Source organism: Lepus europaeus, chromosome 15, assembly GCF_033115175.1.
Source record: "Lepus europaeus isolate LE1 chromosome 15, mLepTim1.pri, whole genome shotgun sequence".
Taxonomy (NCBI): Eukaryota; Metazoa; Chordata; class Mammalia; order Lagomorpha; family Leporidae; genus Lepus; species Lepus europaeus.
In genome coordinates this window covers 93511685-93525919 of record NC_084841.1, presented here as the reverse complement: position 1 = coordinate 93525919, position 14235 = coordinate 93511685, and the positions used below count along the sequence as shown (strand labels likewise).

The following is a 14235-nucleotide window of genomic DNA, read 5'->3' as shown; positions in this document are numbered from 1 at the left end:
CAGGGAGGGCAGGGTGGGAAGTAGCACTGTTCCTAAATCTGGATATATCAAATACATGAAACTTTATACCTTAGATAAAATTTTTAAAAAACATATCTAAAATGATTTTTTAAAGTCAAGTTCCTCATTTTCCCCTCCCTTTAGACTATGGCAACCATTATTCTACTTTCTAAGTACCTGGGGGAATCATACAATATGCGTTTCCAACTATTTCAATTTTTTATACCAAAATAAACCTATGTTTCTAACTTTTTGAAGTGCCTTTGCATCTGTCCTTTTATGTCAGATTGATTTCACTTAACATAATGTCTTATGGGTCAACCATGCAGTAGCAGTGTCACAACTTCATTCCTTCTTATATACCACATTTTACTGATCTGTTCACCCAGTGATGAGCATGTGGACTTCCACCTACTGCCTACTGTGAATAATGCTGCTACAGACATTAACGCACAAACATATGCTCAAGTACTTCCTTTCAATTCCTTAGCGTATTTACCTAGAAACAGAATTGTTGGATACTGCAATGATTCTTTCCATTTTTTAAGAATAGTCATAATGTTTTAAACAGTGGCTGTACCACTTTACATTGCCACCCGCAGTACACAGAGTCCCTCTCCATTCTAACACTAGTAATTTTCTGTTTTCTTGGTAACAGCCATGCCATCAAGTGCAAATTAGTCTGTGAATTTGATTTGCATTTCTTAATGGTCAGAGATGTTGAGCATCTTTCCAAATGCTTATTGGGGCCACCTGCACATCTCCTTTGAAAAAAATGTTTACTCAAGTCCTTTACCGACTTTTTCACTGGGATATTTCTCAGCGCTGCACTGCAGTTCTTCCTGTATTTCAGGTACTAACTGCTCATCAGATAAACCATCTGGAAATACATTCTTCCATTCATTAGGTCCCTTTTCTCGCTGATAACACTGTTCTCAGATGCACAGAAGTTAATTTTGATAAAAATCCAAATTATTACCTTTTCTTCTGTTGCTCACGTATTGATGTCACAGCTAAGATTTTTTTGCCAAATTCAATGCCATGAAGTTTTTTTCCCTATGCCTTCTAAGAATTTTATAGTTTTATCTTTTTTATATTTAGGTATTTGATTGAATCTGTTTTTTTTTGTTTCTTTTTAAAGATTTTATTTATTTATTTGAGAGATAGAGTTACAGACAGTGAGAAGGGGAGACAGAAAGAAAGGTCTTCCATCTGCTGGTCCCCACCCCTCAATGACCTCAATGGTTGTAGCTTGATCAATTGGAAGCCAGTAGCCAGGAGCTTCTTCCAGGACTGCCATGTGAGAACAGGGGCCCAGGCGCTTAGGCCATCTTCTACTGTCTTCCTAAGACATAGCAGAGAGCTAGAACGGAAGAGGAGCAACCGGGACTAGAACCAGCGCCCATATGGGATGCCGGCGCTGCAGCCGGAGGATTAACCTACTGCGTCACAGCGCCAGCCCCCTAATTTGCTTTTACTTGTGGTATGCTGTAGGGGAGACCAACTTCATTATCTTGCATGTGGATATCCAACAGTCCCAGCACTGTGTGTTGAAAAGACTGCCCCTTCTCCACTGATAGCCCTGTACTCTTACTAAACCCTGACATATATGTGAAAGTATATTTCTGGCTCTGCACTGTCTTCTATTGGTCTACATGTCTGCCTTGATTTCCGTACCACAATGTTTTGATTACTATAGCAGAGCAAACGGTTTTGAAATGAAGAAGCGTGGTATCTCCAACTTTTTTCTTTTCAAGACTGTTTTGACAATTCAGGGACCTGTGAGAATCATATGAATTTTAGGATAGACTTTTATATGCTTGTAAAATATATCATTGACAGAAACTGCATTGAATACGTTGATCACTTTGACATTTTAACAATATTAGCCTTAAAATATATAAACACATGATGCCTTCCATTTGTGTCTTCTTGAATTTTTTTCAGCAGCATTTTATTTTTTAGTGCAAAAACCATTCACTCTTTGGTAATGTTTATTCCTACATATTTTTTTGATACTGGAATAATGAATTTTTTTTTTTAATTTTGTTTTCAGACTGCTCATTGTTAGTGTACAGAAATATAACTGTCTACTGTGCAATGATTTTGTATTCTGCTAAATTTCTGTAATAGTTCTAAACACTATGGTTTTCTAAATAAGATCATGATGTCTGTGAACAATGATAAATTTACTTCTTCCTTTCCAATTTGGATGCTTTTATTTCATTTTCTTGATTGCTCTGGCTAAAATTTCTAACACTCTGTGGAACAGAAGTGGCAAGAGCAGGCATTCTTAATATTTCCCTGATCTTACTAAAAGATCTTCATCTTTGAACATCAAGTATGGTGCTAGCTTTGATTTTTTGACACATGGCTTTTAGTATATCGAGGTATGTTCTATTTCTAGTTTGTGGAGTGTTCTCATCATAAAAAAGTAATGAACTTTGTCAAACATTTTTCTGCATGAACTGAATATCCTGCCTTTCTCAACCTGCGTTCAGTTAGCATATTGATTTCCATATTTTGTTAGTCTTTTTAAAATACTGAATAACAACCTCAGTGCAAAAATTCATACTATCTTTTAACTTAGAAGGCCATAAAGGAAAAACAGCTATTTTCTTAGAAATTTTAATTGAGGGGGGCCGGCACTGTGGCGTAATAGGTAAAACCACTGCCTGCAGTGCCAGCATCCTATATGGGCGCCAGTCCAAGTCCCGGCTGTTCCACTTCCTATCCAGCTCTCTGCTATGGCCTGGCAAAGCAGTAGAAGATGGCCCAAGACCTTGGATCCCTGCACCCACATGGGAGTCACAGAAGAAGCTCCTGGTTCCTGGCTTCGGATTGGTGCAGCTCTGGCCGTTGCAGCCAATTGGGGAGTGAACCAGCGGATGGAAGACCTCTCTCTCTCTCTGGCTCTCCTCTCTCTGTTTAACTCTTACAAATAAATAAATAAATCTTTTAAAAAAAATTTTAATTGGGAAGTTCACAATTTTTAATTTATAAGTAACTACTAATTAATATACAGCCAATACAGGGGTCGGCGCTGTGGCACAGCAGGTTAAAGTCCTGGCCTGAAGCGCTGGCAACCCATATGGGCACTGGTTCTAGTCGCAGCAGTTCCACTTCCGATCCAGCTCTCTGCTATGGCCTGGGAAAGCAGTAGAGAATGGCCCAAGTCCTTGGGCCCCTGCACCCACGTGGGAGACCTGGAAGAAGCTCCTGGTTCCTGGCTTCAGATCAGTGCAGCTCCGGCCACTGCAACCATCTGGGGAGTGAACCAGAGGATGGAACACCTCTCTCTCTGTAACTCTGTCTTTCAAATAAATAAAAATAAATCTTTAAAAAAAATACAGGCAATATAAAGGGAGAAAAGGGTTTTGAGGTTTCCAGATCAAATTTCAACTCTTAGGAAATAAAAGTCAAATACTAGTCATATTTTATTTTCTTACCACTTCCCTTTTTTTTCCAGTTTTCAAGGTTTTATTTAAACACAAATAAAATGTGCACACGAGCTGCCTACTCATTTTCTTCACTGCACAGCCTGGCGTTGGGGTTGGTACCCTGAGGCCAGCTGGACTGCTCTCCACAATGGCCTTGCGGTTCTTGGAGAAGACGTTGTGAGCAGTCTCTGCATGGTAGGATTTGTTGCACATCAGCAGCACCTCCAGCTCCTGGACACTGTGGACCAGGAACTTCCGGATGCCGCTGGGCAGCATGTGCTTGGTTTTCTTGTTGCTCCTGTAACCAAGGCTGGGCACCAAGATCTGGCCCTTGAGTCTTCTCCACACCCTGCTGTCAATACCTCTGGGTTTCCGCCAGATCGCTTAATCTTGGCACAGTGGTCCGACTGGTGGCGGATGAACTTCTTGGTCCTCTTTTTGACAATCTTGGGCTTCCCCAGGGGTCTGAGGGCAGCCATGATGCCAAGAAGAAGGCAGCCACCTCCGTAGGCAGCGCCAAGGAAGAGAAGGGAGGGCGGTGCGCGAAGGCTGATGGGATGTAACCTCTACCACCTCACTTTTTAACAAAACTATTATACCTATACTCATCTTACACAAACAGGATTTGGAGACTTTAATATATCTAGAAAAGAAAGAATATTTTTGAACTCTCATATCACTGTCTGCTGGAAACAATCTGTTGAGATTTGTTGTCACCTTTCACAAAAGCATTTATTTGTCAACAACCAAAATCTAGTCAAGAAACAAGCTAACAATATGAATAGGCATTTTTCAAAGAATGAAATACATATGGCCAACAGACACAGGAAAGGATGCTCCGGATCACTAGCCATCAGGGAAATGCAAATAAAGACCAGCATGAAGTAACAGCTTACCCCAAATAACAAATGCTGGTGAGGATATAGGGGGAAAGGTACTCTAACACTGCTGGTGGGAATACAAACTAGTACAACTGCTAAGGAAGACAGTTTGGAAGTTCCTCAGAAATCTGAAAACAGATCTACCATAGGACCCAGCCATTCCACTCCTGGGAGTTCACCCAGAGGAAATGAAATCAGCATTCAAGTGAGTTACCTGTACCCCCATGTCTATAGCAGCACAACAGCTAAGATATAGAATCAACACAGATATGCATCAACTGATGACTAAAGAAACTGTTGGATATACACATGAAGGAATAAGACTCAGCCATAAAAAAGAATGAAATCCTGTCCATCCCAACAAAATGGATGCAACTGGATAACACTACGCTTCATGAAATAAGCCAGTCCTAAAAAGACAAATATCATATGTTTTCTACGATTTATGGTAACTAATATACAGAGTACCAAAACAAATGTAATGTATATGAGCGAAACTGACATTTTCAGATTCGATTGTTGTTTACAGCTTTTTTTTTTTTTTTTTTTTTTGACAGGCAGAGTTAGTGAGAGAGAAAGGTCTTCATTCCATTGGTTCACCCCCCAAATGGCTGCTACGGCTGGCGTGCTGCACCAATCCGAAGCTAGGAGGCAGGTGCTTCTCCTGGTCTCCCATGCGGGTGCAGGGCCCAAGGACTTGGGCCATCCTCCACTGCACTCCCTGGCCACAGCAGAGAGCTGGCCTGGAAGAGGGGCAACCGGGACAGAATCCGGCGCCCCAACCGGGACTAGAACCTGGGGTGCCGGCGCCGCAGGTGGAGGACTAGCCAAGTAAGCCATGGCGCCGGCCTGTTTACAGCTCTTAGCTATGTCCCTGAAAAACAGTGGTTTTTCTACTTAATACTTGTTGAATTCTTTATTTAGTGGGGGGCCAAGTTTGTGATTATAAAGTAAATTTAAAGTATGCCATTGTAAAAATTAATAGAAAAGAAAGGAAGGAGAAGGGCAGATGGGAATAAGGGAAGGAAGGAGGATAAGGTGGGAAGTATCATCACGTTCTTCAAACCGTATATATAAAATACAGGAAATCTGTTCTCTTTATAAAAATAAAAAAGCAAAGCAAAGAGTGTTTATTTCGACAATTATGTAAGTATACTATGTTTTGACATATTTACATATTTGACATTTTACATATTATATAAAAATAAGTAGAAGAAAAATAGGTTCCATGAATTTAATTCCTATGAAATGAATGTAAAACTTTTTAGCATAAGATAGTCATTGGAAGTAAGCCTGTTTCTTCTCTGTGATTGTAAAAAAAAAAATCAAATGAAAAATTAAATATAAAGAGAGAATACAACATAACCTGCAAAGATATTTTGTTTTACATGGTATATATAAATGGGAAAAGGATTAGATTTTAGCCCTCTAGTAATGGAACCCCTCTTAATAATAAATCAGTAAATTAAGCTTGGCATTACAGCTAAAAAGTATCACATTTAACAATACTTACTGAAAGTTCTATGCTACTAAAATGAATAAATTACATCTATTGGCAGTAACAGAATCTGTAGGCAATTAAAATGTGGTTGCATATCTTCTTATTTTGTATTCGAGATGGTTAAGCTCTTGTATCTCACTGGAGTAATATCTCGATATTAGAGAAAGTGAAACAAACATGAAATCAGAACCCAGTATTTCTCGATTTTTGATACTTTAATACTTCCTTTTTTAACATTATTAAACAGGTAATTCTAAGTTAACATTAAAGGGCAAAAAGCATATTAGATTTGGTATTTAAAATATTATTTATCATACATTAACAGAATCATCACATGCACATTTTCCAAAAATTCAAAGTAATCTAGTAATTTTACTCACCCCAACAATCCGCTTCATAGCATCCAATTTAGCAGAATCTTTGTTGCTCTCCAACATTTGTTTTAGGTCTTCATTCCTACCACAGAAGAAAAAATTCTTTACTTGGATTTTCACACTAAATAGCTATTAAGATATATCATTTTCATAGGAAATAGAAACAACATGGCAGACATTAAAAACTGCACTCTCATTTACAGTCACACGCAAAACTCATCTCAGCCACTGACAGAATGTACATACGACAGCAGTCCCGTGGCATCTCAGCCGCTGACAGACTGTACACACCACAGCAGTCCCATCTCAGCACTGACAGACTGTACACACCACAGCAGTCCATGGCATCTCAGCCGCTGACAGACTGTACACACCACAGCAGTCCCATCTCAGCCGCTGACAGACTATACACACCACAGCAGTCCCATCTCAGCCGCTGACAGAGTGTACAAACCACAGCAGTCCCATCTCAGCCACTGACAGACTGTACACACCACAGCAGTCCCTGGCATCTCAGCCGCTGACAGACTGTACACACCACGGCAGTCCATGTCATCTCAGCCGCTGACAGACTGTACACACCACGGCAGTCCATGTCATCTCAGCCACTGACAGACTGTACACACCACAGCACAACATGTCATCTCAGCCACTGACAGACTGTACACACCACAGCAGTCCCTGGCATCTCAGCCGCTGACAGACTGTACACACCACAGCAGTCCATGGATCTCAGCCGCTGACAGACTGTACACACCACAGCAGTCCATGTCATCTCAGCACTGACAGACTGTACACACCACAGCAGTCCATGGCATCTCAGCCGCTGACAGACTGTACACACCACAGCAGTCCCTGCCATCTCAGCCGCTGACAGACTGTACACACCACAGCAGTCCATGGCATCTCAGCCGCTGACAGACTGTACACACCACAGCAGTCCATGGCATCTCAGCCGCTGACAGACTGTACACACCACAGCAGTCCATGTCATCTCAGCACTGACAGACTGTACACACCACAGCAGTCCCTGCCATCTCAGCCGCTGACAGACTGTACACACCACAGCAGTCCCTGCCATCTCAGCCGCTGACAGACTGTACACACCACAGCAGTCCATGGCATCGCAGCCGCTGACAGACTGTACACACCAGGCAGTCCATGGCATCTCAGCCGCTGACAGACTGTACACACCACGGCAGTCCATGGCATCTCAGCCGCTGACAGACTGTACACACCACGGCAGTCCATGGCATCTCAGTCACTGACAGACTGTACACACCACAGCAGTCCCATCTCAGCACTGACAGACTGTACACACCACGGCAGTCCCATCTCAGCACTGACAGACTGTACACACCACGGCAGTCCATGGCATCTCAGCCGCTGACAGACTGTACACACCACAGCAGTCCATGGCATCTCAGTCACTGACAGACTGTACACACCACAGCAGTCCCATCTCAGCACTGACAGACTGTACACACCACGGCAGTCCATGGCATCTCAGCCGCTGACAGACTGTACACACCACAGCAGTCCATGGCATCTCAGCCGCTGACAGACTGTACACACCACAGCAGTCCATGGCATCTCAGTCACTGACAGACTGTACACACCACAGCAGTCCGTGTCATCTCAGCACTGACAGACTGTACACACCACAGCAGTCCATGGCATCTCAGCCGCTGACAGACTGTACACACCACAGCAGTCCCATCTCAGCACTGACAGACTGTACACACCACAGCAGTCCATGGCATCTCAGCCGCTGACAGACTGTACACACCACAGCAGTCCATGGCATCTCAGCCGCTGACAGACTGTACACACCACAGCAGTCCATGGCATCTCAGCCGCTGACAGACTGTACACACCACAGCAGTCCATGGCATCTCAGTCGCTGACAGACTGTACACACCACAGCAGTCCATGGCATCTCAGCCGCTGACAGACTGTACATACCACGGCAGTCCATGGCATCTCAGCTGCTGACAGACTGTACACACCACAGCAGTCCACGGCATCTCAGCCGCTGACAGACTGTACACACCACGGCAGTCCATGGCATCTCAGCCGCTGACAGACTGTACACACCACGGCAGTCCATGGCATCTCAGCCGCTGACAGACTGTACACACCACAGCAGTCCATGGCATCTCAGTCACTGACAGACTGTACACACCACAGCAGTCCCATCTCAGCACTGACAGACTGTACACACCACGGCAGTCCATGGCATCTCAGCCGCTGACAGACTGTACACACCATAGCAGTCCATGGCATCTCAGCCGCTGACAGACTGTACACACCACAGCAGTCCATGGCATCTCAGCACTGACAGACTGTACACACCACAGCAGTCCCTGGCATCTCAGTCGCTGACAGACTGTACACACCACAGCAGTCCATGTCATCTCAGCACTGACAGACTGTACACACCACAGCAGTCCATGTCATCTCAGCCGCTGACAGACTGTACACACCACGGCAGTCCATGGCATCTCAGTCGCTGACAGACTGTACACACCACGGCAGTCCATGGCATCTCAGCACTGACAGACTGTACACACCACAGCAGTCCCTGGCATCTCAGTCGCTGACAGACTGTACACACCACAGCAGTCCATGTCATCTCAGCACTGACAGACTGTACACACCACAGCAGTCCATGTCATCTCAGCCGCTGACAGACTGTACACACCACGGCAGTCCATGGCATCTCAGCCGCTGACAGACTGTACACACCACGGCAGTCCATGGCATCTCAGTCACTGACAGACTGTACACACCACAGCAGTCCATGTCATCTCAGCACTGACAGACTGTACACACCACGGCAGTCCCATCTCAGCACTGACAGACTGTACACACCACGGCAGTCCATGGCATCTCAGCCGCTGACAGACTGTACACACCACAGCAGTCCATGGCATCTCAGTCACTGACAGACTGTACACACCACAGCAGTCCCATCTCAGCACTGACAGACTGTACACACCACGGCAGTCCATGGCATCTCAGCCGCTGACAGACTGTACACACCACAGCAGTCCATGTCATCTCAGTCGCTGACAGACTGTACACACCACGGCAGTCCATGGCATCTCAGTCACTGACAGACTGTACACACCACAGCAGTCCGTGTCATCTCAGCACTGACAGACTGTACACACCACAGCAGTCCATGGCATCTCAGCCGCTGACAGACTGTACACACCACGGCAGTCCCATCTCAGCACTGACAGACTGTACACACCACGGCAGTCCATGGCATCTCAGCCGCTGACAGACTGTACACACCACAGCAGTCCATGGCATCTCAGCCGCTGACAGACTGTACACACCACAGCAGTTCATGGCATCTCAGCCGCTGACAGACTGTACACACCACGGCAGTCCATGGCATCTCAGCCGCTGACAGACTGTACACACCACGGCAGTCCATGGCATCTCAGCCGCTGACAGACTGTACACACCACGGCAGTCCATGTCATCTCAGCCGCTGACAGAGTGTACACACCACAGCAGTCCATGGCATCTCAGCCGCTGACAGACTGTACACACCACAGCAGTCCCTGGCATCTCAGCCGCTGACAGACTGTACACACCACGGCAGTCCATGGCATCTCAGCCGCTGACAGACTGTACACACCACAGCACAACATGTCATCTCAGCCACTGACAGACTGTACACACCACAGCAGTCCCTGGCATCTCAGCCGCTGACAGACTGTACACACCACGGCAGTCCATGGCATCTCAGCCGCTGACAGACTGTACACACCACAGCAGTCCCTGCCATCTCAGCCACTGACAGACTGTACACACCACGGCAGTCCATGGCATCTCAGCCGCTGACAGACTGTACACACCACGGCAGTCCATGGCATCTTTGCCGCTGACAGACTGTACACACCACGGCAGTCCATGTCATCTCAGCCGCTGACAGACTGTACATACGACAGCAGTCCCATGGCATTCTACTGCCTGGTGACCTCACAGCTACATTAGTTTGAGTACACTCTATGATGTGCATATAATTAAACTGCCTAATGACATAACTTTACCAATATTAAAGTGCTAGATTGGGGGCTGGCGTCATGATTTAATGAGTGAAGCCACCACTTGTGACACCAGCATCTCATACAGGTACTAACTCGTGTCCTGGCTGCTCCATTTCTGACCCAGCTCCCTGCTAACACAGCTGGGGAAGCAGTGGAAGATGGCCCAAGTGCTTGGCCCCCTGCACCCAAGTGCAGATGAAGCTCCTGGTCCAGCCCCAGCCATTGCAGCGATTTGGGGAGCAAACCAGCAGATGTGAGAGATTCTCTCTCTCTCTCCCTACCCCCCTCTCTCCCCCTCTCTCTGTAACTTTAAAAATAAAGTGCTATACTGTCATGAAGCCCACCATATAATAAAAAAATAAAACTGCCTCTCAGCTTTTTAGTTAACTATCAACACAAGCACAGGAACAAAGACTTTCTCATACCAAATTTTCTTGACATAAGCATCAGAAAAAAAAAAAAACACTAAATTTTTGAATCAGCACCACAAATTTTTTGTATGCCAAAACACTAAGAACCTTTTTCCAGAATACATCAAGAAAGAGCCCTAATTAAGACAAGTTTTAAGTCGTTCACATCATCCTATTTTTCTCCCGACTTCTCAATCTCACAAGAACATAACAGAAAGGGAAAAAACACTGATATTCCCTAATTCTGAGAATGAAGTAAAAGCAATTTTAACACTGAATGGAAAGATGCAGCAATCAACCAGGACAGTTAGTAACACGGATGGAGATGTAAGACAGATTCTGCTTAGAAACTGAAGCAGTGAGATGCAGTGAGTGAATATTAAGAATGAGAAGGGGCACCACAATAAAGATGTAACCATCCCCGGCTTCAACAGTCCAACCAGACAATGATTCCACAGTTAGGACATCTGCCCAGGAGGGAGACAGTCCCTCTCTTTCCAAGGCTGTTTGCTCTACAAACAGCCTCAAGAGATAGTCCAGAATAAAAGTTACCAAAGCCTTCACTCACAAGCGCTGCAAAAAATGAGAAAAAATGGAGAGCTGTCTGCCAACAGTTGCTTCTAGACGTGACCAACCTGGACCTATTCTAAGTGTGCCCTCTTCTTGCTGTAAGTTCATAAATCCCACCACCAACAACTCAGGAAAATTTATTTGCAATCACTCATCATTTTTTCTTAAACTTGGCAAAACAATCCTTTTGTTTCTGGTTCCCCCCCTACACCCCCGCTATTTATTTTAGAGAAAGAGAGAGATGCCGTGTGCTGGTTCACTCCCGAATGTCCACAATGGTCAGGGGACTGAGGCTGGAGTCTCCCGCCTGGGAGCAGGGTCTGCAACAGCAGGAAGACAGAGCCAGAGCCACACACTGGGATCAGGCACAGGAATGTGAGACGTGGCTACCCTAACCAGCATCTTAACCACCAGGCCAATTACCAGCCCAGTTTTTCAAGTCACACAGCTAGGCAAAAAACCCTGAGACTTGACACCAAAATATACAGTTCATAAAAGAGGACAACGAAACACTGGACCTCACCAAAATTAAAAACTCTTGTTCTGTGGAAGACGCCACTGAATTTTTAAAGGGCCAGTGTAGTGGCTGAGCAGATTAAGCGACCATCTCAACACTGGCATCGCTCACCACAGCTCCAGTTCAAGTTCCAGCAGCTCTGCTTCCAATCAGGCTCTCAGCTAAAGCACCTGTGAAGCCAGCAGAGGCCGGCCTGAGTGCTGGGGACCCTGCCACCCACATGCACAGATTGCCAGACTACTGTCTTTGGGTGGAGTTCCAGGCTCCTGGCTTCAATCTGGACTAGCCCTGGCTTTCGCAGCCATATGGAAAGTGAACCAAGGAGATCTCTTTCTTTCTCTGTTTCTCCCTCTGTCACTCTGTATTCCAAACTAATCAGTAAGAAAAGGCATAGGATTTCTGGGGCCATATGGCTGAGAGAAATGGAAGATACAGGAAAATTTCTTGTCTCCTAAGACGACAGAAATGTTCTGTATCTTAACTGTGGTAGTGACATCAATGTGTACACATCTGTCAAAACATCTCATTTTCATCTTTAGAGAGATAATTTGTAGTATGCATAGTATTTACCTATTAATATTAAAAATTGTATACTATTTTACTCACACTTGTGAAGAAAACATTTAGTTCTCAAGAGAACTAAAAATACATCTTTTTTTGAGAAATACATTTAAAGATCAGATAAACCACTATCTTAAATACTTTGAAATTAAATACCAAATTTATGTTTATTCAGAAACATAAATCAAGTGAATCTCAGGGTAGCACATTTTAAAAAAAGAAAGCCTCTTAAATTATTATCAGAAAATTGACAACTAAGCTTTTAGTTTTACAAACTAATTAACTAGTCACAATAGTTACTAGCTTATAAATGCAATTCATAGTTTCTAACACAAACTCTGTAGTAGAACCAAAATTTTAAAAAATTAACTCCAAGGGGCCGGCACCACGGCGCAGTGGGTTAATCCTCCGCCTGCAGTGCCGGCATCTGATCCAGCTCTCTGCTGTGGCCTGGGAAAGCAGTGGAGGGTGGCCCAAGTGCTTGGGCCCCTGCTCCCACGTGGGAGACCAGGAGGAAGCACCTGGCTCCTAGCTTCGGATCGGTGCAGCTCCAGCTGTTGTGACCATTTGGGGAGTGAACCAATGGAAGGAAAACCTTTCTCTCTGTCTCTCCCTCTATCTGTAGCCCTCCTTTCAAATAAATAAATAACTAAAAGAAATAATTCCACATGACTCCTCCATGCAACATGGTCCAATTACTAAATAAAAAACTCTAAGGCTTTCCATCTCAACAAAAGCTTAAACGTAAGCCGGAAGTACTTCTTGATGTCTTTCAAAGTTAGGCTAATGTAAGCAGTAAGTACTGACCAAGAATAGAAGATGCAACAGCGCTTGTTAGGTACAGAATTCTGTTCCTCACTTGAATCCATATGCTGAAGTCCTGACCTCCATTACCCCAGAAATTGACCATTTGCATATGGAGTCTTTAAGTAACTGACTAGGGGCCGGCGCTGTGCTGTAGTAGGTTAAGCCTCTGGCTGAAGCACTGGCATCCAATATGGGTGCCAGTTCAAGTCCTGGCTATTCCACTTCTGATCCAGCTCCTTGCTGATGGCCTTGGAAAGCTGTGGAAGATGGCACAAGTGCTTGGGCCCCTGTACCCACGTGGGAAACCAGAAAGAAGCTCCTGGCTCCTGGTTTCAGACAGACCCAAATCCAGCCCAGCTGTTACAGCCATTTGGGGAATGAACCAGCAGATAGAAGGCATCTCTCTCTGTCTCTCCCTCTGTCTGAAACTCTGCTTCCCAAATAAATAAATAAATATTTACAAGAAAAGGGGGTGGGGTACAACTAAATGTCAAAAAAGACCCCCCCCCCAAAAAAAAAAACCTACTTAAAGAGGTGACTAGTTAAAATGAGGCTATGTGTGTGGGCCCTAATCCAATATGACTGGTGTCCTTACTAAAGGGATTAGGACACAGTCATACACAGACAACCATGGACGAACACCACCAATAGTTACCTGCAAGGCAGGGAGAGAAACCTGGTGACACCAGGATCTCTTGCCTCCAGAATTTTAAGAGTAAACTCCTACTGATTAAGCTACCCAGTCTAATACATGTGTTAATCACTTCAATAAAAGGATAAACAAGAGCTAAGTACATTTTTCTCCCAAAAATAATAAAGAAAGTATATTATGAAAAAAAATGATTCTTTTCAAACAGCTTACAAAATTAGAGACAATGATGAGCACTGGTGGGAGACAAAAAAAAAAAAAAACTAATTAAAACACTTATTTTCCCCTACCCAAAAATATACCTATGGAGTAGGGGTCTGACAAAGCAGCTAAGGGACCCCAGCAAAACCTAGTTCCAAGTGGGTCCCAGCTCCAGTCCGGATTCCAGCTTCCTGCTAATGTGCACCGTGGCAGGCATGAGGAGATGGCCGAAAGAGCCGGGTCCCTGCTTCCCGTGT

General features: G+C 44.7%; 1 protein-coding gene and 1 pseudogene across 2 annotated transcripts in view; both read right to left on the bottom strand.

Moving 5' to 3' along the window:
• AP3B1 (adaptor related protein complex 3 subunit beta 1) overlaps positions 1-14235 on the bottom strand; it is a 288775-nt gene that overhangs the window by 237048 nt on the left and 37492 nt on the right. For both annotated transcript variants that reach the window (XM_062212530.1, XM_062212531.1), the window contains exon 2: positions 6203-6278. In XM_062212530.1, the coding sequence (XP_062068514.1) occupies positions 6203-6278 (76 nt within the window). The remainder of the gene's footprint in view (positions 1-6202; positions 6279-14235) is intronic.
• LOC133774605 (large ribosomal subunit protein eL32-like) lies at positions 3517-3919 on the bottom strand (annotated as a pseudogene).